This window comes from Puma concolor, chromosome A2 (assembly GCF_028749965.1).
Source record: "Puma concolor isolate L17-30 chromosome A2, mPumCon1.1.hap2, whole genome shotgun sequence".
NCBI classification, from domain to species: Eukaryota; Metazoa; Chordata; class Mammalia; order Carnivora; family Felidae; genus Puma; species Puma concolor.
Window position 1 is genome coordinate 7,139,958 of NC_141668.1, and position 26,317 is coordinate 7,166,274.

The 26,317-nt window shown below is 53.8% G+C and overlaps 1 protein-coding gene and 1 long non-coding RNA gene across 7 annotated transcripts; one reads left to right on the forward strand and one right to left on the reverse strand.

Annotated features, from left to right (window-relative positions):
- The first annotated feature begins 6,901 nt into the window (after positions 1–6,901).
- Positions 6,902–15,966, forward strand: LOC147582969 (uncharacterized). Its single transcript, XR_015244072.1, has 2 exons — positions 6,902–7,406; positions 13,429–15,966. It is a non-coding gene; the product is annotated as an uncharacterized LOC147582969 (long non-coding RNA).
- A 2,085-nt stretch (positions 15,967–18,051) lies between these two features.
- LOC147582970 (uncharacterized) lies at positions 18,052–25,968 on the reverse strand. Of its 6 annotated transcripts, none has more exons than XM_086687008.1 (3): positions 24,630–24,901; positions 22,056–22,947; positions 18,052–20,387 (listed from the first exon to the last, which is right to left on the reverse strand). In XM_086687008.1, the coding sequence occupies exons 1-2, from the start codon at positions 24,801–24,803 to the stop codon at positions 22,057–22,059; spliced, it is 1,065 nt and encodes a 354-aa protein (XP_086543134.1). In that variant the 5' UTR covers positions 24,804–24,901; the 3' UTR covers positions 18,052–20,387; position 22,056. The 6 variants fall into 6 exon arrangements, with proteins under 6 accessions (XP_086543134.1, XP_086543126.1, XP_086543159.1 ...); XM_086687000.1 differs by having other exon boundaries at positions 22,052–22,947; positions 24,630–24,898; XM_086687033.1 differs by lacking the exons at positions 18,052–20,387; positions 24,630–24,901 and adding an exon at positions 25,832–25,968 and having other exon boundaries at positions 22,178–22,947.
- Between the last annotated feature and the right edge of the window lie 349 nt (positions 25,969–26,317).

A 26,317-nucleotide genomic window follows, 5' to 3' on the forward strand; every position in this document is an offset into this window, starting at 1 on the left:
AGCGGAAGTCTGAGCTTAACCAGCTGAGCCACCCAGGTGCCTGATTATGGATTTTTAAAAAAAACAACAACACACCAACATCATAGAATTTTACCATCTTAGCGATTTTTTTTAAAGTTTATTTATTTTTGAGAGGGAGAGAGAGAGAATCCCAAGCAGGCTCTGCACTATCAGTGGGGTTTGAACTCCAGGATCCCGGGATCAAACTCACGAACTGTGAGATTAGGACCCGAGCAGAAATCAAGAATCCTAGGCTCTACTGAGCCACCCAGGCACCTCCCCATCTTAGCCATTTTTAAGTGCACAGTGCAGGAGCATTAAGTACCTTCCTTGTGCAAGAGCTGGAGAACTTTGCCACCCTGCAACAATAAAACTCTGTACTCGTTAGCCCTTAATGCCCCTCCCCTCCCCCAGCCCCTGATAACGACTTCTCTACTTTCTGTTTCTGTGATTTTAAGGGCTTTAGATACTTCATGTACCTGGAACCAGACAGTGTTTGCCCTTTGTGACTAGCATTTTTTTCTTTTAGGGGAGTGTCCTCAAGGTCCCTCTGCGTGACCGCACTTTTCATGGGAATGCAGAAGCTGATGAATGGCCTTGAGCTCACGCTGTCCCACCAGGCTTGGTCTTTGAAATGTGTCAGGTGGTGCTAGACTTCCAGAGATCCTGCAAAAAGGAGGAGCAGTGGGGGCCCTGACCAGGTTTTGGGGGCTGCTCTGTCCCAAAGGGTCCAGCTCCCCTCTGGGCTGGTCATGCCCATCTTGTTAGGAAGCCAGAGAAAACCTAGGGATCCTGGCACTGCCCACCAAGGGCTCAGGTCTACACAGACTACCTCTTGGTGAGAAGAGTCTCTCCCGTTCCCCACCCCATTTACTCCCCTGGCAAGGAAGACCCCATCTAGAAACAATCCCCACCCTCTTTGGGGGCACTACGTCAATTCCATGAAAATCAATTCATTGAAGTAATTAGACAGAAGCCTTCAATCCCACCCTGTGATGATCCCAACTGTGTTGTTCCCAGAAGTGGAGGTCAGTTCAGGGGCAGAGAGTCACAGCCCGGTGGAGTATCATTTCCCCAAAATAGAGAAAACAGTAAATGGAGAAAAAGCTCCCTTGTTCTGAAATATTAAGCATTTGGAGAGCATTCTAAGTAAAACCGCAGCTTCAAATAACTCCTCATTGATTTAGCAAGTTGATTGTTGCTGAATTGACCATTTTTCAGGAAAAAAAAAAAAACGATCTTTCAGTACATTGGCTTGTGGGGAATTGATTTCTGTGGGGAAGGCTGGGTGCGCTCAGGTCTGGGGAAGGATGGGGGTTCCCTGCCCCCTAGTGGCTTTGTGGCTAGCACTTACTCTCCCTTCTCCCTTCCTCTCAAAAGGGGTGAAGAGAGGGCTGGACTTCCAGAAATCATATAAGCCTGGAAGGCACAAACTATGCAAACAAGGAGGAATCCACCAGGCTAGGCACCATATGAGACACAGGGGCCTAAAGACCTGCCAGACAAATCTCCATTCAAGGAGCTCAGTCAAATGAGGAGACTGAACCCTATGGTCATGGACCAATAGAACACGTGTTGTCACAGAGATGTGTTCAGGGGAGCGAAGAGGAAGGGCTGTAAGTCCTACAAGATGCAGAAACAGGGGCACCTGGGTGGTTCAGTCGGTTAAGCACCCAACTCCTGAGGTCAGCTCAGGTCATTGTCTCACAGTTCATGGGATCCAGCCCCGAGTTGGGCTCTGCACAGACAGTGCAGAGCCTGCTTGGGATTTTCTCTCTCTCTCTCTCTCTCTCTCTCTCTCTCTCTGTCCCTCCCCCACTCATGCTCTGTCTCTCTCAAAATAAATAAATTTTTTAAAAATTATTGAAAATATGGAGACACAGCCAAGTGGGGAAACAAACTTACAAATAAATCCATAAACCATTCATTCTCTGCAGCAGGTACTCTCATGGAGGACATTACAAAAGACACACTGGAGGAGGAAACTGCCACACAGGGGAGCTTACGCCTACCCTGAGTCATGAAGGGCATGTAGAAATCTCCCTGCAAAGGACATTCAGGCAGAGGGATTATGGCAAACCCCACAGGCATTCGGAGTGCTGAGAGCAGCTTGGGCACGTGGGGAAATGGCATCAGGCTGGAGGTAGAAGTGATGAGGGAGCATAAGGCAGGTTGAGGGCAAAGTACAGGCTAACAGCTCTTCTTCCCCGCCCGGGTGGGACATGTGTGATATTCCTCAGACACTCCTGGCTGCCCAAGAACAAGGGAAAGGAAGGAAAGCAAATGTTTGACTGATAGAGACCACAGTCCTGCAGGGCAGGAGTCTCCTTCAGTGTACAGATAACTTAGTAAACTGCAAGAAAAAGGCAATATTATCCATAGCCTAATTTCCAGAAACCTATAGACTCCATTTCCTAGAGTCCTAATAGCACCCTCATCAAGATGTAAGGGAGTTTAAGTGCTTGCCATGGCGATGTGGGAAACTAAGGCAGATGAAAAATTAAATTCCCTTACTGCCTACAGCCCATTGACAAGTCCTTGAAACAGGCAGAGTGACCTCCCTCTAGAAGCTCAGCTGCCTTGATGGTGACACTTTGTTAGGGGGCGAAAGGGAATCTTGGCTTAACATTATCCTGACCCCCCAGGATCCTACGAGTCTCCTTAAACACATAAAAATTTGCAAACCTCCTTTATCTTAGCCCCCAAGTGTATGTTGGCAATTATACTCTAAGCATATGGCCCCTGATATACATCTGAAGGGTCTCATGACTGAGGTTTTACTAGGCTGTAATAAATGATGGTTTCCTAACAACGGCTAGCCCCTCAAGGTCCTGGAAACCTTGATTCCAAAATTCCTTAGACTTACTCCTTCCCTAACCCCCTCCCAACCTAATGGTATATATATAATCAGTCACACTTCACAATCCCAGTGCAGCTCTTTCTGCCCATGGGTCCTGTCCCCATGCTTTAATAAAATCCCCTTTTGCACCAAAGGTATCTTCAAGAATTATTTCTTGGCCACCGGCTCTGAACCCCACCATCACTTCAAACCCCATCAGAAAAACCTAGAGGCTACCAGCTAGAGGCTACTGCAATAGTCCAAGCTAGATGGACAGTGGAAAAAGGAACAGACTGATGATCTATTTAAGAGATAGATGGGTGCCTGGGTGGCTCAGTTGGTTAAGCATCTGACTCTTGATTTAGGCTCAGGTCACGATTTCATGGTTTGTGAGTTTGAGCCCCACCTCGGGCTCAGAGCTGACAACATGGAGCCTGCTTGGGATTCTCTCTCTCCCTCTCTCTCTGCCCCTCCCCTGCTCACACACGTTCTCTCTCTCTCTCTCTCTCTCTCTCTTTCTCTCTCAAAATAAAAAAACCTTAAAAAAAGAGAGAGAGAGAAACAACAAAATCATTTTTAAGCAGACTAATTCAGGGTTGCTATTACAAGGATTCAGGCACCACATTAAAGAGAGGGCTCTTCACAGTATAGACATTTCCTTATTTCAAAAAATGTTGTTATATGTTGTTTAACTTCATAGATGGGAAATGTATGTTTCCTACAATGTTGGCAGATGGCTGTAAAGTCTCTTGCAACTAGATTTGTATATTTTGGCAGTTTTCTGATGGAATTAAATGTCTTACTCAAACAAAGTCCTTGTGTGTTACAGTAATGTTTAAGAAATAATATGCTTATTTATAAGTATTTAACTTAGAAGAGACACCATTGTCTCATTCACATAGAGGCTAGTGGTCACCTCAGGCCAATTGGCTGTGGAACGCCTGGGGTCACAGCACTTCTGGTGGCCTCAGTGAAAGCAGAACTGTGAGAGGCCCATGTTCCAGGGTGGGGTGGGGGGAGAGATGATCACGTCAGCTCCGGGATACTGGGTCTCAGGCACCAGAGACAGGGCAGGCAGAGAAGTCCGAAACGTCATGACTGATTCCTCTTTCCCGTGTTATTCGTACCAAGCCTCCCACTGGAAACAGTTAGAAGTAAACAGATGTGGGGCACCTGGATGGCTCAGTCAGTTAAGCGTCCGACTTTGGCTCAGGTCGTGATCTCACCATTCCTGAGTTTGAGCCCCATGTGGGGCTCTGCGCTGACAGCTCAGAGCCTGGAGCCTGCTTCGGATTCTGTGTCTCCCTCTCTCTCTGTTCCTCCCCCTCTCACTCTCTCTCTCTCTCAAAAAAATAATAAACATTAAAAAAAACTTTTTTAATTAAACAGGGTAAAAATGTTCACACCTTCTCAAAAGCATCCAGGAAGCAATAAAGCTACAAAGAACTACAGGCCCCAGCAAGGACCAAGACTTGGAGATACACGAACGCTCGCCCTGGGGGCACGTGACCACCCGGAAGGAGGAGACCCCCTTGCATATTGGTCAACGTGCTTAGGCCAGTGTGTCTGCTGAGTGGTGCCCACATCAAAGTTAGGCTTCTGCCCTCCCACAGACAGACTGGGGAGATCGGACTGCCTCCTGAGGGTGGGTGCCCACGTCCCTGAGAAAGCCGGCTCTGGGTTGGGAAACTGGCAGCAGATTTTTTAAAGATTTCCATCTCAAAGGGGCAGACAAAGAATTTGCAATGACAAGTTTTCTAAAGGAAGTTCTCTAAGAAAGGGGAGGTCGGGGCCCAGAGTCAGAACACAGCCGTCTAAAGCTTAGTCAAGCTGGGGGACACGAACATACCTGGCCACACCAGCACCTGCACGGCAGGAATGGCTGGCAGGGAGCACACGGACTCTTCACATTCTTGATTCCTGTCCCAGACCGGCTCTGAATCCTGGCCATCACCCTCTCTGTCGAAGACAGTCACTCCCCACTGCCCTGGTCAGCTACCTCCTGGCTTCTGGCTTCTAGCACTCCCACCCCTCCCCACCCCCACTCAGTGGATGACCTGGCTTCTTCTTTCTTTGGGAAAACAGAAACAGTGGGTCCCACCCGCCACCCGCCCCCCCCCCCCCATCTGCCCACCACCTCAGGCCAGGCAAGGGATTCCACCTGCCTTCCCGGTACTATGACCGACCTGCCCAGACGCTGGCCTCAGCCCAGCTCCTCGGACTGTATGTCAACCCCCATTCTCTACTGCTCACAGACCTCACTCTGGCGAGTGCCCCCTGCCCTGGGCCATCAGCAACCCCCTCTCTCCTGGACCACTGCTGTAGCGTCTAAATGGGGAGTTTCTCCATCGGATGGGGGCCCCCAAATGTGGGGCGGCGATCAGGTGGAAGGTGAAAGAATTCACCTGAGGCAGAACAAAGGAGACAGAAGTTTACTGATTACACAGTGCAGTGGCCGGTGGCCTGTGGCCCATGGCCCGTGGCTGGCAGCAAAGGAGAGGCTGTCTGCTGCGAGGCAGTGGGTGGGGGCTGTTGTTAAAGGGGGAAGATGAAGCAGTATGGCCACAGATGGAATCTTCCCCCTTATTGGTACTGGCCTGTCTGTATTCAGCCCAGTGGTCACTGTGGGCCCTTTCAACATTCCCCTGCTTAAGCCCGTTTGCCTCAAAACAGCCTCTACAACTGCCATCAGCATACGACCACGCCATGTTCTCCCACCTTTAAAAAAGAAAATTCCTGGGGGCACCTGGGTGGCTCAGTGGGTTAAGCCTCCGACTTCGGCTCAGGTCATGATCTCGCGGTTTGTGAGTTCAAGTCCCACGTCGGGCTCTGTGTGGACAGCTCAGAGCCTGGAGCCTGCTTCAGGTTCTGTGTCTCCCCCTCTCTCTCTCTGCCCCTCCCCTATTCGCACTCTGTCTCTCTCACTCTCTCTCTCAAAAATAAATAAACATTAAAAAAAAGAATTGTTTAAAAAGAAAATTCCCGGGGCGCCCGGGTGGCTCAGTCGGTTGTGCATCCGACTCTTGATTTCAGCTCAGGTCAGGATCTCAAAGTTTGTGAGTTCGAGCCCCCACATCGGGCTCCGCACTGACAGCCCAGAGCCTGCCTGGGATTCTCTCTCTCTCTCTCTCTCTCTCTCTCTCTCTCTCTCTGCTCTTCCCCTGCTTGCTCATGCTCTCTCTCTCTGCCTCTCTCTCAAAATAAATAAATAAACAAAAACAAAATAAAAAAGAAACAAAAAAAGAAGATTCCCTTACCCTACTCTCTCCGGCTACCACTCAACTTCCCTCTCCTTTACTGCGAATTTTACTGATGTCAGTATCTAGACTCAGGATCGCCTTGGGAAGAGGCAGTCTGTCCAAGCTTTATTATTTTTTTTACGGATTTTGTTTTTAAGTAATCTCTACACCCAGCATGGGGCTTGAACTCACAACCACGAGATCAAGAGTCCCTCTACCGGACTGAGCCAGCCAGGTGCCCACAGGCTTTAATGCCCCAGGCAGGCAGTGTTGGGGAGGGAGGCCCGGACAAGCACACACACAGGCAGCTGCTCCAGATGATTCCATCAGCACCTGGAGGGACTTTTTCTAGCACCTCAACTGTATTCCAAGACACCTGCCCCTGCCGCTGCTGGGCTGCTGGCTGGAAAAGCAGCAAAACAGGATTTGCAATGAGCTTTCTTCCAACTCACTGTCTCCTTAGAGCCTCTGGGCGGAAGCCAGCAACCCTGCTCTGCATTTACCGATTCAAGACAACCCTCAGTTTCCGCAGGGCGTTCTCAATTTTTTTTTTCTTTCCTGCTCATTTTTGGTTTGGGGGTTTCCTAAGTGGTTTTTGTCCCCCCCCCCCACCCACCCAATGCTGCTGCTACTTTCGGTTTTGGTTCCTGAGATTTTTGTTTTTCTGTCCCCTCTTCTCCAAAGGAGACTCAGCACAGCGGTGAGCCCCAGGCTGGCTTGGCCTCTCAGCAGGACCAGGCCGACCTCGCTCTCACCCAGACAAGCAGGAAGCCACCCGTGCTGCCTGCAGGTGCTGAGCAGTGGAGAGGGGCCCGGGTGGGCCTGTGAGGAGAACCCCCACCAGAAACCCAGTGGGCTGCTACTAAAAACACAAACCCGGGGGCAGATGTGATTTGTTCCTTCTTCTCTACTTCCCAAGAGAAAACAGTCACGAGAAACTTGTTTCTGGCCTCTGCTGCTGTGAGAACCCCCCACCCCCCACACCACACTCCTACTCCATAAGGCCCACGATGGCCTCTCCAGTGACATTCCAGAGCAGCCAGGAGGGAGAAAGCCATCCCGTGCCCAGGGCGCCAGGGGCAGACTTGGAGGGGGGCGGGTGGTCCCCTGCAGCGAAGGACCAGGAGGAGCTGTCCTGAACGCTGGCTGTGACTTGCTGTGCTCCTTGCAAGCAAGATGTCATGCTCCCTGTTGTTCTGGCGATGGCCATTCTCTCGCCGCCTCAGCTGGCAGCTAAGGGATTAAAGAGTTGAACTGCTTCTGGAAGATTCTAGAGAGACACAGGCCACGCACAAGAGGCCTCGAGACCTGAATCGGCAGCGAGAAAAGTAAGTTCTTAAACCCTAAGTGACTGATCCTGGCAGCAAAACAGCTTTGTGGAGCCTAAAAGTGTTTTTCTATCAGAGTTTTGGAAGGTCAAGGGCAGTTAAAAGCTAGCAAGGGACCGGATTTTGATGTGAGGAATACCACCCAAAAAAGGAAGGAACATGTTAGCATAAAGGGAAAGGTCATTCCTGTGAAATTCTGCAGCAGCTTAGCCTCTCGAGCTGCCTGTCAGGGGAGACAATGTGACAATGTGAAGTTTCTCCAAATTCTCCAGATTGTTTCACCTGTTAAAAACGAAGATTTCCAGAGAGGGGAAGGGTAGAGGTGGGTCAGACCTCATCTCAGGGCTGAGCCCCGTGGGGCAGGAAATGAGCAGCTGGAGGAACTCGGCTAAGCGGGGAGAGTCTGCCTTTAACCCGAGACTGTGGCACACAGGGGCCTCCCTCCCTCCAGCCCAACACTCTGCTGGAGAACCCTGGGCCTCAGAGCAGAGCCCTGGGCCTCAGTCTGGAGACTCCAAGGCCACACATTTTCTCTGAGAACCTAACTGAGGTCACTTCCAGTGTCGGGCCCCTGGCCCCGGCACCCAGGAAATGGATCCTGTCTGACCATAAACCCCATACTCACTTGCCAAGACCAGACAGGAAATTTTGGCCCCTGCCGTGACTTGTCAGGAGCTGTGCTCTCCACCGCAGCCCTCATGCCAATTTGGGGGGTGTAGATGGGTGATTTCAGTATTGTTGCTTTAACTGTGGACCGTCCTGGTATTCTCTATTTCTAGAGGAACCAGAAAAGGCCAGAAAGCCAAGAGACTCAGAACATGCACACAGCAGGTCCCCAAACCAAGCCTGTGATGTCAAGTGCCAGCATGCGCCGTGTTAGAAACTGACGCCTCCCACCCCTCAGCTATGACTCCGTATTTCAACCCAGACCTCCTCACGTGGTCCTCAGGCTGTCCATGACCTCATACTCCAAACCAAGGCAGAGGAGCAGAAAGACAGAGGGACCGCTCAACTCACAGCCCCCCAAGTGCCAACGGCCTTCCTTCCCCAAGGACATGCTCCCCTTCCTGCTTCCTAACCCCTGTCTGCCTTCTTCCTTCCACTTTTGACCAATAGGTCTTTCCCTTCTCATGTTGCCAATTGTGAAGATGTGGCCTGTTCATCAAAATCGCTTCTGTCTGTGGCTCTTCAGGACCTACAGGCAAGAAGCCGGAAAATGCTAGAAAAAATCAAGGAAGCAAGTCAGTCAATACTCATGGTCACTCTCATCCTTTCTTGCCTGGGTTCATCATAATTTGATGATTTTACACCCATAGTTTGAAATTTTATATGTGGCCAGAATAGTATTTTGTGATATCAACCCTTACCTAGCATCTTCCTGGTATTCCCAGTATCAAGGATGGCCGATGGTAGAATCCTGCTCATCTGGCCACATGGTACTACGCTGGGCTCGGGGGACCCAAATGAGCGTGAGCATTTAAAGAACCGAGCGATTTTTTCTTCACAACCACCTCCTGCCCCAACTAGGCGTTGCTTGAAGGAAAGGTACATCTCCCGCCGTCCCAGGGAATAATCAGGGCGGGGCAGATCGGCAGGGATCTCACCCTGAGCCACCTCTCCCAGAGACACACCGCACAGTGTCAAGACCTTCAGCACGGCTAACGTGACATCAGACATGAGCGGCAGGCAGTCAGGGGGTCGGCATTTACTGTACAGCCGAGCCAACAAAAGCAACATGGCAAACCAGGAACAACAGTGGGGCTAAAACAAAAGTGAGCGACAGACCAGTCACAAGCCAGAAAGAAACTTAGAGTCGCTTGCCTCTTGCTTTCAGTCTTGGGCGCCCCTGCTCCGTGGGCTAAGGGCTAAGGGCTAAGGGTTAAGGGCTAAGGGCTATGGCTAGACAGTGAAGAATCATTCAGCACTCAGGAGAACTTCTGAGCTAAACAAAAACTTCCCCAAAAGCCCGGTTTGCAGATGGTGGCCTTGGGACACCGCCCGCCCCCCACCCCCCTCCCCAAGCCTAGATCATAAATGTTTTCACCACACACACCAAAAAAAAAAAAAAAAAAAAAAAAAAGATGGAGGGGTTAATTAACCTTAGTGTGGTTTTTGCAATAGGTTTTGCAATACATACAGGTATCCGTAAGAGACTCTTAAATGCAGAGAACAAACTGAGGGTTGATGGGGGGCAGGGGGAGGGGAAAATGGGGGATGGCCATTGATGAAGGCACTTTTTGGGATGAGCACTGGGTGTTGTTTTCGGGGGGAACCTACCCCCAAAACCCAGAACAGTATACACTGTGTGTTAGCTAACTTGACAATAAATTATATTAAAAAATTATATTAAGAAATGAAAAACAATTTTTTTAATTAAAAAAAGACACACGGGCGTCAAATCATCACATTGTACACCTTACATTTACGGATGTTGTACATCAATAACATCTCAATAAAGCTCAAAAAACATTTAAAATTTTTAAAAGTCTCCTTTCTTTAGAAAAAAAAAAGTAAACAGGGGTGCCTGGGTGGCTCAGTCGGTTGATCATCCGACTTTGGCTCAGGTCACGATCTCACGGTCTGTGAGTTTGAGCCCTGCGTCAGGCCATGTGCTCGGAGTCTGGAGCCTGCTTTGGATTCTGTGTCTCCATCTCTCTCTGTCCCTCCCCTGCTCATGCTCTGTCTGTCTCTCTCTCTCTCTTTCATTCAAAAAATAAATAAACATTTAAAAATTAGAATAAATAGGGGCGCATGGGTGGCTCAGTCGGTTGAGCCTCCGACTTCAGCTCAGGTCATGATCTCACAGTCTGAGTTCGAACCTCGCGTCGGGCTCTGTGCTGACAGCTCAGAGCCTGGAGCCTGCTTCAGATTCTGTGTCTCCCTCCTTCTGACCCTCCCCTGCTCATGCTCTGTCTCTCTGTCTCAAAAATAAATAAAAATATTCAGAAAATAAATGTAAAAATTAGAATAAATAAATAAAAATAAAAAGGCAAGACCTGCTTCTGTGTTCCCTGATGCACGTGGTGACGGCTTGCTGGGTGAGTCAGTCGGGCCAGGTTTGAGTCCTGCCTTTGCTATTTTTTTTTTAATGTTTATTTATTTTTGAGAGAGAGAGAACATGAGCAGGGGAGGGGCAGAGAGAGATGGAGACAGAGGACCTGAAGCGGGCTCTGTGCTGACAGCAGAGAGCCCGATGCGGGGCTCAAACTCGTGAGTTGTGACATCATGACCCAAGCCAAAGTTGGAGCCAAACCAACTGAGCCACCCAGGCGCCCCATATTTGCTACTTTTGAACGGCACATCCCCGGGCTGACTGCTTGCGCTCGCCACGCTTTGTTCTCTCACACAAAATGGGGAAAGTGGAACGCGCTTCAGAGACTCGCAGAGCGGGGGACTGAGGGACACCAGGCTGGTAAATGAGGAAGTGCCCATCCCGGGGCGGGGGGGGGGAGGGGGGGCGGGATTCTTAGCTGGTGGTAGCTCACAGCGTAACCCCCAAGCCCTGGGAGGGCCCGGCAGGCACGGAGGGGCCGGTGAAGTATGTGAACACTGCATTTTAGGAGCGGGTCCCTGGTGCCCTGCAAAAGCAGACGAAGGCAAAGGGAGCAGCAGAGGACGGGAACAGCCCTCGCATGGTCTGTCGCTCTGAGCATTTCCCTCGTTTGTCTGGAGATGGCTCAGCGCCTCCCAGCGGTGGAACAGCAGCTCCAGGCCCCAGCGGGCGGGGCACCCAGAGTGCCACGGGACACCCTCCACGCCCGAGCTGGGCACGGGATCGGGGAATCGGACCCTCCGCCCACACCCGCCAGCCTTTAGGGGTGGCTCGGCAGAGCCTGGTAAAGGCGTAGTGCTGGAATGGGCACCACTTGGACCTTCACCAGGAAATTACCATTTTAAACAGACTGCGAGCTGTGAGTGCGGGTTTGTTTACAGTTGCTCTTTCTAAGGATGGCCCTGAGCCTTCCTTCCGACAGGTGGGCAGGGGCGGAACTCAAGCGTGTCCTCTCCCCCACCAACACTGGCTCCTCTAGCAGCATGGAGGTGGGAAATTTCAAAAGGGTAAAAGGATTGAGTGGAAGCACACTTTAAGCTGTCCTTAGGAAAATTTTCAAACACACGGCAATGGTAGAATGAGATGAGCCCCAGGCACCTGTCGTCCTTCAGGCTGTCGACATGCGCTCCCTGTGGCCCATTCCTGTTCCCACCCTCACACCCATCCCCCAGCCTGGGTGGAAGCAAATCCCAGCATTTCATTCCCTATGTATCTCTGAAATTAAAGATCTTTATTGGCATAAGCACAATAACCTAATTATTACCAAGAAGCAGCTAATAAACGGTATCATCGAATACACGTAAGTCTCAAACTCCCCCCAGAGCATCTACATTTTCAAGACTTATTTACAGATGAAAACAGCCCACGGCTCTCCAGCCTGTCACTGCTTTCCGCACTCTTCTTTCAAGCTTCCCTCCCTCTGGTCCCCGGCCCCGTTCAGCCAGGGACTTGGTGCCGCTTCCGATTTCAGTATTCCCTTTTAGGACGCATTAGGCTAAATGGAGCAAACGTTGAGTGCTGGCTTTTTTGAAATGTTTTTAATGTTGACTTATTTTTCGAGAGAGAGAAAGAGTGTGACCGGGGGAGGGACAGAGAGAGAGAGAGGGAGACACAGAATCCAAAGCAGGTTCCAGGCTCTGGGCCGTCCGCACAGAGCCCGACGCAAAGCTCGAACTCACGAACCTCGAGATCATGACCAGGCGCCCCAATTGCAGGCTCTTTTGGCTAATTCTCTTTGGAAAGTTACTCTATGTTTCCTTCTTATTTCCTCTTGAAACCCAGGAAATACACAAGTTTCTGTGCCTCCAATTTTCCTTTGTTCCATCAGCCACCAACCTTCATCTCATCTCTAAAGGGACAATTTACTTTGACAAGTTGGCTTTAACAAGTCAGCTTTTTTTGACTCGCTTCCACGGAGCCCTCCAAAAAGCCTCATGGTTATATTTATTCACTCAGGAGATATTTATTGACAGCCTCCATGCTCCCTGACTCGCAGGCAGGGATGCCTTTAGGGCATCAGAGAAACAGGCCTGGTTGCAAAGTCTGAGGCACTCAACGTCAGTTCTCCAAACGTGCACTAGAGGGCACCACTCTCCCATTGGCCTCTTCTACAAAAGTCTGGCGCTCAGGCAGCCTAGTTAGGGTTTGTTTGTTTTTTCAGTTGAATACTTTTTACACATAACATGTGGAAGTTTAAGATGTTCAATGTGTTGCTTTGATATATTTCTGTATTTTAATATGACGGCAGTTCGGATGTCTATCGCTCTACGCGACTATAGTACAATATTTTCTATACTCAGTGTACTCTGTGTTACATCTCTGTGGCTGATTTTCTACTCCATGCAAGTTTGTACCCTTAAGCAACATGAATCCTGTCCCCTTTATCTTATTTGGATTCTGGACACCTAACCACACAGTCAACCCAAATGAAGACTCTCACACATTTTGCGCCTTAATAACGAAATAAATTCCATTTTATTAGATGCATAAACAAAGAGGGAAAGATAGAAATTATATAATTCCCCAAACAGGTCCATTTAACCATTAACACATAAGCACAATGCCTTATGCTTAGGGCTTACGGATTTTGTAAAATTATGAGGACCTTGAGACTATTTTTTAAAAAATTTTTTAACGTTTATTTATTCTTGAGACAGAGAGAGAGAGACAGAGCATGAACAGGGGAGGGTCAGAGAGAGGGAGACACAGATTCTGAAACAGGCTCCAGGCTCCGAGCTGTCAGCACAGAGCCCAACGCGGGGTTTGAACTCATGGACCGCGAGATCATGACCTGAGCCAGAGTTGGACGCTTAACCCACTGAGCCACCCAGAAGCCCCCCAGTTATTTCTAATGTTATTATATTGTGGTCGCACGATATGATCTTTCAGTGCTATTTGGGGCTTTTTTGAGAGTTGCCTAATAAATGGGACTGTTGTATTTATGGGCCTGTTTCTCAATTTTCTCGTAAGATTTCATGAATCCGCTCCAACGATGGCCAAGAAAACAGTCCCACTTTCTAATCATCTCCAGGCAGTAGAGAGAAGTGACCATCAATCCGTGCCAACCAGGGGGAGGCAATAGGAACTGAGAGAAACTCCCCGAGTGACATTTTTGTTCCAGCTCCACTCAGAGCATGAATCCAGTCGAAGCCAACATCCGCGCGTCCAGGCCACAGACCTGTTCCCTGGGCTCCCAGTGTTGGACACCACGGTCCCAGACCTGTAAAGTTTCCCCCGAGTCCTTGAGGGATTTACACACAAGAAAGTGGACTATCAGACAGTGTACAAATGCTACCTGTCGTTGGAGATCAGCCAGAGGCATGAGAAATTAAATCTTAAGAAAACGGTATAAAAAAGGACACGAGGCATTTGGATCAATCTGCCAGGTGAGGGATTTGCCCAGTAAAAGTTACGGGGTGGGGGGGAAGCAGAGTACTGGCCGGACCAGAGAGACAGCCCTATTGCCTGTCACTTCACCCCCATCTGGGGACACGAGTTCAGGCATTCCCTCAGAAGCCCCCAGGACCTACACCCTGGCGGTATCTATTGGACCCAGCGTGCACCTGTACCAAGGCTCACTGGCAACATCAATGCCGGAAGAATGGACTGTGTCCCAGGGCCTCCCTAAAGGGATGGTGACCAATCACACCAAAATCCACCCTGGGGACTCTGCATGTGAGACAAAGAAAGACAGAGTGGTGGTGGTGAGGAAGCCGAGGGCAGTGGCAGAAAGCGGCATCAGCGACAAGACCACAGGCGCCACAGCGAACACAGGACAGGAGGTGGCAAAGATGGCCAGTGTGTCCCCCTTCACCAGCCCGCCATACGCTTTGTATGTTCAAGTCGAGACTGAGCCCTCCCCGATCCCGAGAACTCCGGACGATCCGTTCTTCCCCCAGGAACCCCACGCCACACATACACTCGGTAATTTTCTGGGAGTGTTCACATGTGGAGGCGCCTGCCTGCCCCGCCCTCCACCAGTGTTCCTGTCACCTCTCAGCACCCCCGCGTGCACCCCCCTGTGCCACCCTTCTCCAGAGCCCCTCTGGCCCCACACCTGGACACAGGGCACGCTGCTCCCACAAACAAAGTCTCTCTTGGATCCACACTCTTTAAACCTAATGTCTGGGGACAACTCCTTGTCCCTAGCAGGTTTCCACATCCCAGAAGAGGGACCAGCTCAGCCCCTCCCGAATGAAAGAATTTCGGATCCTTTCCACACTTGAGAGGCACCTATCCCCAGGGGCTCTGCCTAACAACAGCCTTTTTAATTTTTTTTTAACATTTATTCATTTTTGAGAGACACAGTGTGAGCAGGGGAGGGGCAGAGAGGGAGGGAGACACAGAATCCGAAGCGGGCTCCAGGCTCTGAGCTGCCAGCACAGAGCCCGACGCGGAGCTCGAACTCACAGACCGCCAGATCATGACCTAAGCCGAAGTGGATTCTTAACCAATGGAGCCCCCCGGGAGCCCCAACAGCAGATTTTTTTAAATGATTACTATCGGGGCGCCTGGGTGGCTCTGTTGGTTAAGCCTCTGACTCTTGATTTCAGCTCAGATCATGATCTCACAGTTCATGAGTTCGAGCCCTATATCAGGCTCTGTGCTGACAGCGTGGAGCCTGCTTGGGATTCTCTCTCTCCCTCTCTCTCTGCCCCTCCCCACCCATGTCCCCTTTCTCTCTCTCTCTTTCCTTCTCTCTCAAAATAAATTTAAAAAAAACCATTAAGATGATTACTGTTAAACACAGCAGCTTATGTGCTGTCCTGAAGCATCTGTGCCCAAGTCCAAGGCTGGTTTGAGACTAGCAGTGGGAAATTGTTTGACATGAGCTTAACCGATGGCCTTCCAGAAACAAAGGTCTGCTCCAAGGTGTCTTTCTGTCTCTGCTGCTAGAAAATGCAGCAAGTGGTGTCGCCTAAAGACAAAACAAAATTAGTATCTCGTTCCACAAGCATCTGCTAGAGGGTAGAGGGTGAGAGCAGCCACAGGAAGGAGCAGGGCTGAGTCCCAGGAACAGTGTGGGGACCAAGGAGAGGAATGCCCTCCTGGGGGGTCATGGCGGTGCATGGGCCCCCTTGCATCTCATGAGGCCTTGCCACACAGAGTGTCTCTGCTCTTTGCAACCCAATAGAGCCCACACGAGCAGTCAGGAACCAACTATAGAATCTCACCCCTAAAAGAAACATCAGGGGGTGGATACTCCACACTCTTCTTTTCGTGGATCAGAAAACTGCGGTTCAAAATGGTAAGGATCCTGGCCAAAGCCATGGGGCTATCCTAGACCCCAACCCTTGACCCTTGATCTAGATTCTTCTGCCTTGTCTCCAGTTGGGAGGGGCCTCAGAGCAGCTGGTGAGGAGATGTTACACCAGTGCTTAAGCCTCGGGCCTGGCCCCTCACAAAGGAGATGGCCACCCCAATCTGTTAATCTACTGACAATTCTTTGCTGGAAACCTACAGGTAACCAGCACCGCCCAGAAGTGAATAAAGATACTGGTCGTGGTCTCTTGCGTGTGCAAGGTGCTTTGAACCTGTATTCCCCAGAGACATTTCCTTAGGCTCGGGTCCCTAGAAGCAGAGCCTGAGGCAAGGATTCCATCCAAGGGGAACAGGTGTTATTGCGAAGTGCTCTCTGAAGAAAGGGGAGTGGGAAGCAGGATTGGGTGGGGAGAAGAGCCAGTGATGTGGTCTCAGCTGGAAACTAGCATCATCGGATCCCTCAGGACTACACTTCAGAGTTGGCCCCCCTGTGGGGGTTGGCGAGGGGCAGCCCCACAGGCGACCCAGCTATGAACCACTAGCCACCCACACTCACAAGAGCTTGGAAAGGGGATCTGAAATGGCACCAGCCGCACCCGGGGCAGACGTCCTCTCACTTGGGCATCATTACAAAAAGGAAATTGAGGCCTTGCCACGTTTGGAAGGGGCTCGTATGGAGGGAGGGGGAAGATGGGGAGCGGTATACAGACCAGGTAGAGGAATCGCTCTGGGTGAACCACCTGCTTCCTCACCCAGGACTGGCCACTTTCTGGGCCTTTCTCTCCTGCCAAAACATTCGCATAAAGCCAGGTTGGGCAGGCCAGGTCAGCATAGGTGCTTGCTGCTGGTGTGCACCCCAGGCCTCACACGTGGTGGGGGCGGTCGGGCAGGGGCCCTGGACCCTGGTGGAGACAGCATCTTGCCTCCACACCCACAAGCCTGCCTCAGAGGTATGCCACGTCTCAATCTCCTCTTAAAAAAAAAAAAAGTTTATTTTGAGAGAGAGGTAGAGAGCAAGCGGGTGAGGGGCAGAGAGAGAGGGAGAGAGAATCCCAAGCAGGCTCTGCAGCTGTCAGCACAGAGCCCAACACAGGACTCGAACTCACACACCGTGAGATCACGACCTGAGCCGAAACCAAGAGTCGGACACGTAACCGACTAAGCCTCCCCTGCGCCCCTCAGTCTCCTCCTTTTGACAGAGGGTTGATGCCATGTCTGAGTCAGAGGCCCACCTCAGAGAGGCGGGCAAGTGTCAGTGCAGGGCACCTGTGTCTACACACGCAACTGCCTGGGGATCCTACTGAAATGCAGTTTCTCAGATTCTGGAGCAGGGCTGCGATTTTGCATTCATAACAAGCCCCCAGGTGACTCAATGTCACCGGTCAGTAACAGGGTGTCGGTCTGCCCACCTGGAACCCACTCACCGCCTCTCTGTCTGGTTGTCCTCTGGTGAACCAACCACTCCTTCACCTGCCCACAGACCTGGGCTCCAGGGGGGCTGACCCCTCCGCAGCACTGTGTGCCCTGCGGCCTGGCCATTCAGATCTCTGCCCTCCACCGCCCCATCAGCCCTGCAACTGGTTCAGACCTTTGGGGGAGAAACCTGGCCTCAGCCAACAGAGGGCTTCTTCCCGGCCTGGGTGTGAGCTGGGGAGGCAGCCCCCAAGAGGGAGGGCAGAGCCCAGGACAGGCTGGGTCCCGACTATCACCCTCAAGTCACTGCATTTCTGTCCCCTGAGTCCGCAGTTCCCCATGTAGGCATTAGTCAATTTGAGTCCAACAAGAGTCCTGCCGGATCCACCCCCAACAAACCCAGGTTCCACGGGTCCTGTCCTTGAGTTACTGGCACTCAGGACCTCCCTTGGCTGATAGACGCCATCGATGCGGCCCCAAATCTGTCACGAAGAGGAGGACACAGAAAGAAGGTGCTGGGGAGAGCCTGGGCTGTGATCAGGGCCGGCGCTTTGGCAACAACAGGACTGTCACAGCTAAGCAGACTAAGCTCAGGAAAGACACGCGGCTGGCCAAGGCCCCCAGGTGATGGGGATCACCGCGCAGGCTCTCAGCAGGTCTGGACTCACTCTCAGCTGAGCAAACAGTCGAGGCTGCTTGAAGGGGCCCCAATATCCGTTACCCAAATCCAAATAGCAGTCATCATCCAGATTGCAGGGGAGGGGGGAGCTAAACTATTCACTGCTGTGGTTTTGAGCTCTGCTTGCTATAACCTTTGACAAACCATAGCACACAGCTCCTCGAGACACGAGGGGCGCAGAGATAGAGCCCTTCGCCCTGCTCCCGGCGGAGCCCCAAATGACCACTGCTCACGCCAGCTGATGTCGAGAGAACATTTATTCCACTTGGTCAGCTCCGGCACGTATCGGTGACCGACGGAAATATCCAGCCTGGACGACCATTGACACGCACTCCCGCGTAGCCATGGGGGCGTCCCTCCTGTCCCACTGGCCCAAGTAGGGGGGGACCTGAGGTCTCCTACAGTCATTAGTGCCCCAGGGGAGCCAGCTCACAGCCCAGTGAAACGAACACACAACCCACGTGTGAACTTACCCGCCACCTCCTCCCACCACCAGCCACCCTCCAGCCTCCAGCACTTGACCCATCAGCCAGTAGACAAGTATTTCCTGAGTGTTATGAGCCCAGCCCTGTGCTGGACCCTGTTGGGGTTCAAGAGGAAATGGCACGTCCCTTGCCCTCAGGGAGCGTACAGTCTAGCTGGAGACTCAACACACACACACACACACACACACATACATACGCACGTGCGCACGCATGGAAAGCCAGAGTGCAAGGCGGCATGTGCCCCCGAGGGTGAGACGGTGTTAACACAGGGACCGTTCAGAGAAAGAGGATGGAGGTCCTGGTGGAGAAGTGGGTTTGGGGAGGACGGGGGAGGGGCGCATTTCACAGCAATACCAGGGAAGGCAGAGGCTGCAACAGCGCATAAGGGCTGCATGGTTAGACTGGAGGGAAGTGAGCTGACGATCGGCAGGGAGGCTCCCTCCCTGAGGCTCCCTCCAGGCAGGCCAAGGATCAGAGCAAATGGAAGCTTCTGGAGTGCAGAACGCCTCCTGTTTCTCTGATCTCCCCCAGCACGGTTTGTTATTCCAGGACGAGGCCTACGGCAGATTTGCAGCAGGCTGCAAGGGAGACAGGACAGGCAAGATCCCAGGGCAGGAGCTGGGGAGGGGGGCCTCCAGACAACCCTGACCAAAGCCCAGCTGGGCCCTAGGACCTCCCACCAGAATGCTCCACAGCGCCCCCCACAACTCCCATTGCTGGGATTTGATCTAAATCCATGGCTCCAGGCCTCTCCCCACCCCCAAGGGTTTCACTAAGTAGAACCTGCATCTGGAGGTCATCGAAACCCCAGCCCAGCCCTAATCGGCCACACCTCTTCAGATGAGTGGTTCGTTCTGGGGAGGCCAGTGAGCTCCAGGCCAACCCGCTCAGGGTGGAAACAGAAGTCCTCTCCCTGCTGGTGGTCCAGCCTCTGCCCCTCCACATCCATGCACGGACCTCGGGAAAGCTCCTCGGCCCCAGAGCTGGCGGGCACCAGGAGCCAAGCTCCGTCTGCCCCCTCAGCCTTCCCCACATCAGGCCTGGCTAAACACCTGGTGTGGCAGAGGCTTGGCTGCTGGGAAGCAGGATCCCTCCCCCCGGGTGGACCCAAGGTCACGCACACCCTGCACCATGGAACTCCCTGCTTTCCCCGCCACTTTCATGGTGAGATCAGACAGAGCCCGGGCCAGGGATCCTGGGCATGGTGAAACCCAGCAGCCAGAGCAAGCACCCCAAATCAGAGAAGAGCAAACCCAGCCCAGAGAGCCTCCAGCAACGTCTGTGGAAGGGAAGAGAGGTTCCAGGAGCCTGAGGCCCCGTGAGGCCTGGGAGGAGAGCGACTAAAAGGGTCCCCTCCTCAGAATTCTTTATTCCTGAGTGAGGGAAGGAAGTTCAGCAGGGGGAGGGAGAAATGCTACTTGTGGGGCGGCCCTGACCCAGGGATCTGTCGTAGGTAAGGAAAGCGTGGCAGGTTCTGTCCTGGGGCTGAGATTCTCAGCCAGGAGTCCAGGAGCTCTGGCATTGTTTGTAGATTCTCGTGTCTCCGTCTCCGTGAGTATGCGCATTTTCCTGGGGAGGAGGTTCATAGCGTTTGCTAGATTTCCCAAGGGTTTCACACCCCCAAAGTCTTAAGAACCATTGCTCTGAAAGGAAAGTGGAGCCTTGCAAGTATGGTTCACACCTGGGGGAAAGGCTTCGCCTCTAGAGCGAGGCCTCCTGCTGACTTTGCTGTGTTCTCCTGGGCCAGTTACTTGCTGTCTCTGATGGGCCAGGCAGGCGCAGAGAAGCTGGCTCTCCACACAGGCACTGTCCCTGCTGCCACATGAGAGTGGAAGTCTGTGGCCAGGCAGCCAGGACGAGCTCTTCTCTGGCCATGACTCCCAACTGGTTCAGGGAGTTTTTCCACTGGGGCACAGAACCGGCCTCCAATTCCAGGCTGCATCAGTCCCCTCTGCAGGGCACCTCCCGAGGTAGGTCTTCTTAGGGGACATGTCCTCATGCCGGTGGGCAGGGCCCCAGAGGGCCCCATTCCTAGACTCTGTGCCCAGATGTGCCTCACACACTGCCCAGAGGTCCTGCCCACTCCACATCTGTTCATGGAGACAAAGAGACGAGGGTCAGGTCTGGGGCTCTGACACGGCCCTGCCCAGCCACCCCTCAGTCACCTCTCTGGGGCTAGGCGGGAGGAGTCTGTGGGGCCACCCTGCACTTGTCCAAGGCTTTCAGCCAGTCCTTTTAGCCCCCTACGGAGGGGATTATCAATCCCATGAACCCCTGAGACAACTTGGGGTTAGGGCATGTGGGCTCCAGATGTCCCAGGTCCCAGATTAATCTCTTCATCTCTGCCACCAAATACTAGTCCACACTGCAGCAGCCACCTGGTGGCAGGCCGAGGGCCACTGATGTCCAAGGAGCCACAAACTCTAAGGAAGGGCAGAGGGCAGGGACAGGTCTCCAGCACCTAGCAAGGTGGTGGCAAAGGCTGGGCACAGAGCAAGGGCTCTGTGAGTGCAGGTCCCCTCCGACGCCCCCAGCTCCCTTCCTCCCAACCTGCTACTGTGGATGCCAAGACCCCCTCGGGCACCCAGGGGCGCCCCTGCCCAGGATCCTACCACGTGGGATCTTGTCACATCCCCACAACCTCCACACTCCATTTTCCTGCCAGTAAGAGCTTCTCTTGTGGGCAGTGAAATAGAGATGAAGGGTCTTGGGGGCCAGGCTTGCACTGTGACACCACAGTACTAAGTACTAAGTGAGTACTAAGTGAGATTTGGGGCAAGCTTGGGTGAGCCTGTTTGTTCACCTGCCAAATGGCTGAAGAAGCCTGTGCTTCAGAGCACCAACTTGGAATCAGGAGCCTGGGAGACAGTCCTGGCTCTCCCCCTTGGTCAAGCCTCTTAGCTAGGGGCCTCATTTTCTCTTGCCCAGATGACCCCACAATGCTGGAGCCTCCTGGTCACCCCACTTTGACCTGTCTTCACAGTGCGTGCATTACCCCTTGAACCGTATGTCTGAGATCACCACGCTCTTCTCATTAAACATCTTGGTGTCCTCTCTTTATGGCCACAAAGTCCTTTGTAGGGCACATATGGGCCTCCTCTATCTGACCCCCACCTCAGAAACCCCACACACCCTTGCTCTCCCTAGAGAATCTCTATTCATCCCCCGGACCCAGTTCAAGCCATCAAACACTTTGGGTGACACCAATCACCTCCCCCACCTCCCAGAATACGTTATAGTTTGTCCACTAGGATAGCCTGCATCACCTGTGTGTACCAAGTGTCACCCCTCAGATGACAAGGCTTTGTGTCAGTGCCTCCTCCCAAGAGCACAGCACTGTGCGTGGCACACTGGGGTGCTCAATAAATGTTTCCAGACCAGCGCTATCACCCTCTTTTATCTAGTAATATTGACTACAATCCTCACAATATCCCAGGGAGAAGTCCCTCTTAAACACAACTTAAACAGATGAACAAACTGAGTCATAAAGTGCAATGATTTCTCAAGTACACCAGATAGTAAGTGTTGGAGTCAGGAGACCTTGGGTGTGGAGGGGGTAGGGAGTGGGTGGGTCTGGGGACTGTGGAGAGCAGCCCTCTCCAGGTGACTTTCAACTCTAACATTCTGGGAAAGAAGATCTAGTAAGAAGCTTGTCATACACCCAGAGCCCAGTTCACCCCACCTTCCCTGCCTGCCCCTGACCCCAACCCCTGCCCAGGCCTGAGAGGGGATCGGGCCAAACCTTAGGTCTCACCTACTCTAGGCCGGGTGAGCCAGAGGAGGAAAACCAATGCAGGGGCCTAAAGCAGCTGTGGACGACCAGCAGTAGGGTGAAGACTCAGAAAGAGGCGGCCCAAGCGGGGCAGCGGCCCACTCCTTCAAGACCCCAAGCCAGGCCTCCCCGTCTCTCAGGATCAAATCCAGAACGGGGGCCGCAGCCCAGCGCCATCTCCTGGAGTCACGGACGCGGCTCTGGGGCAGGAAACCGGCGGCGGCAGGCCTGGTGCGCATCATAGCACGCGGCCTAAATGGGCCGCCTGGCCCTCGGGCCCGTGGCCGTGGCTGCGTTGGTGGGTCTTGAGCGAGCCCTCGCGCGCGAAGCTCTTGCCGCAGCGGGCACAGAAGTAGGGCCGCCGCTCCCCGAACACGCCGGGGCGGCGCGGGTGCGGTGCGGGCATGCGCGCGTGGGTGCGCTGGTGGTTGAGCAGGAAGCGCGGCTCGCGGAAGCAGCGGCCGCACTGCGCGCACTGGTGCGGCTTCTCGCCGCTGTGGATGCGCTGGTGCGTGAGCAGGTTCTGCTTGAGGCTGAAGCAGCGGCCACACTCCGGGCAGGGGAAGGGCCTCTCGCCGGTGTGCGTGCGCTGGTGCACCTCCAGGTTGTGCTTGACGCTGAAGGCCTTGCCGCACTCGGGGCACACGAAGGCGGCCGCGCGGCCCACCCCAGCGTGTGCCTTCTGGTGGCGCACCAGGCTGGGCTGCTGCGAGAAGGTCTGGCCGCACAGCGGGCAGCGGTGAGGCTGCTCCTCCGCGGGGTGGTGGATGACCAGGCCTCGCTCGTCCCCCAGACCCTCCTCCCCGTCCCCCGCAGGGGACCCGCCCCCCGAGGACGCCAGCTCTGTCATGGGCACTTCCAGCCGCAGTCACCAGTCCCTGGGGAGGCAGAAGCAGAGAGAGGAGTCAGGGGTGGGGGGATCCAAGGATCAGCCGGCCCCCAACCTCAGGGACACTGGACCTTGAACTGGCTTCCCACAACTTCAGCATCCACCCCTCTACAGTGTTGTTCAGGCCAGCGTTCCCCTGCTGGAAAGCCCTTCTTTCTCCTCTACCCTTTAATCACACCCTGCCCCTCCTTAAGGCCTTTCTCAAGTTCACCTCCTGCTAGAACCTTTCCCTGACTCCTCCAGCCCCTCCTGAGCCCTACGGCCCAACCTTATGACCCTCAGTCATCACAAAGCCCTGGCCCGGTGATGCCTTAAGGACAGAGCCGCCTCCTTCTTTTATCCCCAACAGCAAGCACCCAACCTGCCACACAAAGTACTGAATAAATGCCAACGGGTGATATCCAGGGGCTTCTAGTCTTACAACTTAGCACCTGCATATGTCTTATCTCTCCAACCAGCATCTCAAGGAGGGAGGGGATAGGTAGGTGCATCCCCAATCTGGAGGGAGGGATGGGGTCACCGGTGGCTCACAGATATTTTTGAAAAGCGTAAAAGAAACAAAACAAAAACCCTGTACACTTGAAAGTAATCTCAATTAAACATTAAAGGCAGCAGCTCTTTGTTTATCAAAATGTGGCATGCCTGCAAAAGGTTTGCAAATCACTGAAAGGGAGGGTGACCTTCCCTGGGGGGCGGGGGAGGGGGCGGTGCTGGTCTCAGCTTGATTCCTCTTGGCATCCCCAAGACACGGAAGCCTGACCCCGAGGCTCAGCAAACACCCCCAAGTTCGGCTCCATTCCATTCATGCTGGTTCTAAGGATTCTCTTCCCCATAGCACCGTGGTCTCTTAAATTGTTTCCCACTGTCCTCACAGCAACCCCAAGGAAGGAACAGGGCTTATTCAGCCCTACTTTATAGACGGGGTAACGGAGGCACAGTGAGGTCACCTTACTTGCCCAAGGTCGCACAAGGTGAGCTCGGACTAGGCCCTAAGTTTCCTGACTCACTGTCAAAAGCTCTTCTCAATGTGCCAGCTGGTCACCAGCTAAACTCCCCTCAAAATACACACGCATGTACAAGACCACCACTATCCTGACCACTGCAGAGTTCTAGATCACCCAAAGGGCCACTGCTCCTGTACAACCCTGTCTGCAACCACTCCTCCCACGCCCTCCCCCCCAAATAAAAGCCTAGGGCTCCTGTTCCTGCAGAGCACTGAGGCCTGCCCCAGAGCAGGCTGAGCCGGCACTCCCCTGCGGTCCTCCACCCCCATCAGGGACCTAGACCTCCATGCAGGCCTTCTCTACTCTTCCAGATCTCACTGTTCACTACAACCTCAGTCGATCTATCTGCAGAGTGGGGTCTCAGAGATCCCCCTTCTTTCTCCCCCTACCCTGAGGCCAGGGTGGAACACACACCCACCCTGGAGAAGGGGACCAGTACTACTTGCATTGGACCCCACCCACGAGGCTCTCAGCCCGCCAGCTGCACTGACATTTGCAAAGACAGACCATCACGGTCCCCTCGGCCAATCTCAGCCTGGCCTTGTCCCTGGACAGCCTCCTCGCTCTCCCCGGCATGTATCTCCCACCAAGGACCCCACTACGGAGAGGGTCTAAAGCCACGGCCCCCTCTTCTCCCCCAAGTTCCTCCATCCCCTCCCGCACTCACAGCCCAGGCTGCGCCCCTGCTCCTCCGGTCTCCAGCAGTGGCTCTCTCCTCTAGAGTCTGCGCTGCCCAGAGCAAATACGGTAACTCTCCCGCAGCGACTCCCGCGCCCCTTCTCCCTCGCCCCCATAAAGACGGCCAGCCTCCCGCACCGCCCTCCTTATCAAACTGCTGCATTAATCAAAAGAGCTGACCCCACCCACCCGACCTCCGCACCCACAACCGGGCCGACTCCCGGGGCCAGAGCGACCCAGGAGAAATATGGGAAACTCTGCGTCGCAACCTCGCCCCCACGAAAAGACGTAGGCCTCCCACCCTGCTGCCGCAACCCACCCCACGTCGCTGCAAGGCCCGGCCTCCTCGGGCCACGGATGCGACCCACCCCCACCCCCAGCTCCCGCGGCGCCCCCCGGGAGAACCACGCGACCCTGGATAAATACGCAATTAAGTCGCGGCGCTCCCCGCTCCCGGAAAGGCTCTGCGCGGCTCCCGGCAAATACGGTAGCGCGCCCGCAGTGACCCGCCCCCAAGGGTCCGGCACTGGCCTCGATAAATACGGTAATCTCCCGCCGGGGCCCCAGCCCCGGCGGCCCGGGACTCACGTGGCGCCGCCTCCCGAGCCCTCCGTCTCCGCCGCAGCGCCGCAGTCGCCAGCGTCGCCGCAGCCGCACAGCAGCCCCGTGAGGCTGGGAGGTCTAACTCGCCAACGACCTGGCTGGCGGAAAAAGGAGGGCTGCGAGCGCTGCGCCCGCGCGGGCAGGAGAGGGAAGCCGACGGGAGCCGCTTCGGGAGCCGGAAGCCCCGCCGGGCGGGTCACCCCAACTTCCCCGGCCCCCCCCCCCGCCCCCGGCCTCGGCCATTCCCATCGCCGGATCCCCCCGAGGCCCCAGTCCAGCAGCAAGAGCCTCATCCCCATCTCCGTCATCCTAAAACAGCGCTACCCAGGCCGGGCCCACGATCTGCCCCCAGGAAGCCGGAAGGGTCTGGGGCGCTGGCGGTTTAAGCCTTTGCTTGCAAGAGAGAGCAGGGGGTGAAGGCAGGAGCCCCTGCTGCGCAGCCTCTCTGCGCGGGGTGTCTGGGAGACAGCCATCGAAGGGGCGGAATCAGAGCTGCCCCAGCTGACGGGGTTGCGAAAGCCTCCCCCTACTCTGTGGCCCGGTTTATGCCTGGCAGCAAGGAAGAAGTGATACCCTTACTGTCCCCACCTCCTCAGAATTGGTCTCATTCCGATCTGACCAAAGATATCCCATAAAAGGTATCCCGGAGGGGCCTGGACTTCAGCTCAGGTCATGCTCTCACGGTTCTGAGTTGGAGCCCCACAGTGGGCTCTCTGCTGTCGGCGCAGAGCCCCGCCTAGGCTCCTCTGCTCCCCTCTCTCTGCCCCTCCCTTGCTTGCATGCTCTGAAAAATGAGTAAACATAAAAAAAAAAAAAAAAAAAGATAGGGGAGCCTGGGTGGCTCAGTCGGTTGAGCCTCCGGCTTCGACTCAGGTCACCATCTCCCGGTTTTTGAGTTCGAGCCCCGCGTCGGGCTCTGTGCTGACAGCTCAGAGCCTGGAGCCTGTTTCAGATTCTGTGTCTCCCTCTCTCTCTGCTCCTCCCCTGCTTGTTCTCTCTCTCTCTCTCTCTCTCTCTCTCTCTCTCTCTCTCTCTCAAAAATAAATACACATTAAAAAGAAATAAAAAAAAAAA

Bases quoted from the DNA above. Each gene is read 5' to 3' on its own strand.
- LOC147582970 (XM_086687008.1), bottom strand. From the start codon at position 24,803: ATGCAGCAGTTTGATAAGGAGGGCGGTGCGGGAGGCTGGCCGTCTTTA. The intron at 22,948-24,629 runs GTGAGTGCGGGA...CTGCCTCCCCAG, and splicing joins GCAGGGGCGCAGCCTGGGCT to GGACTGGTGACTGCGGCTGG.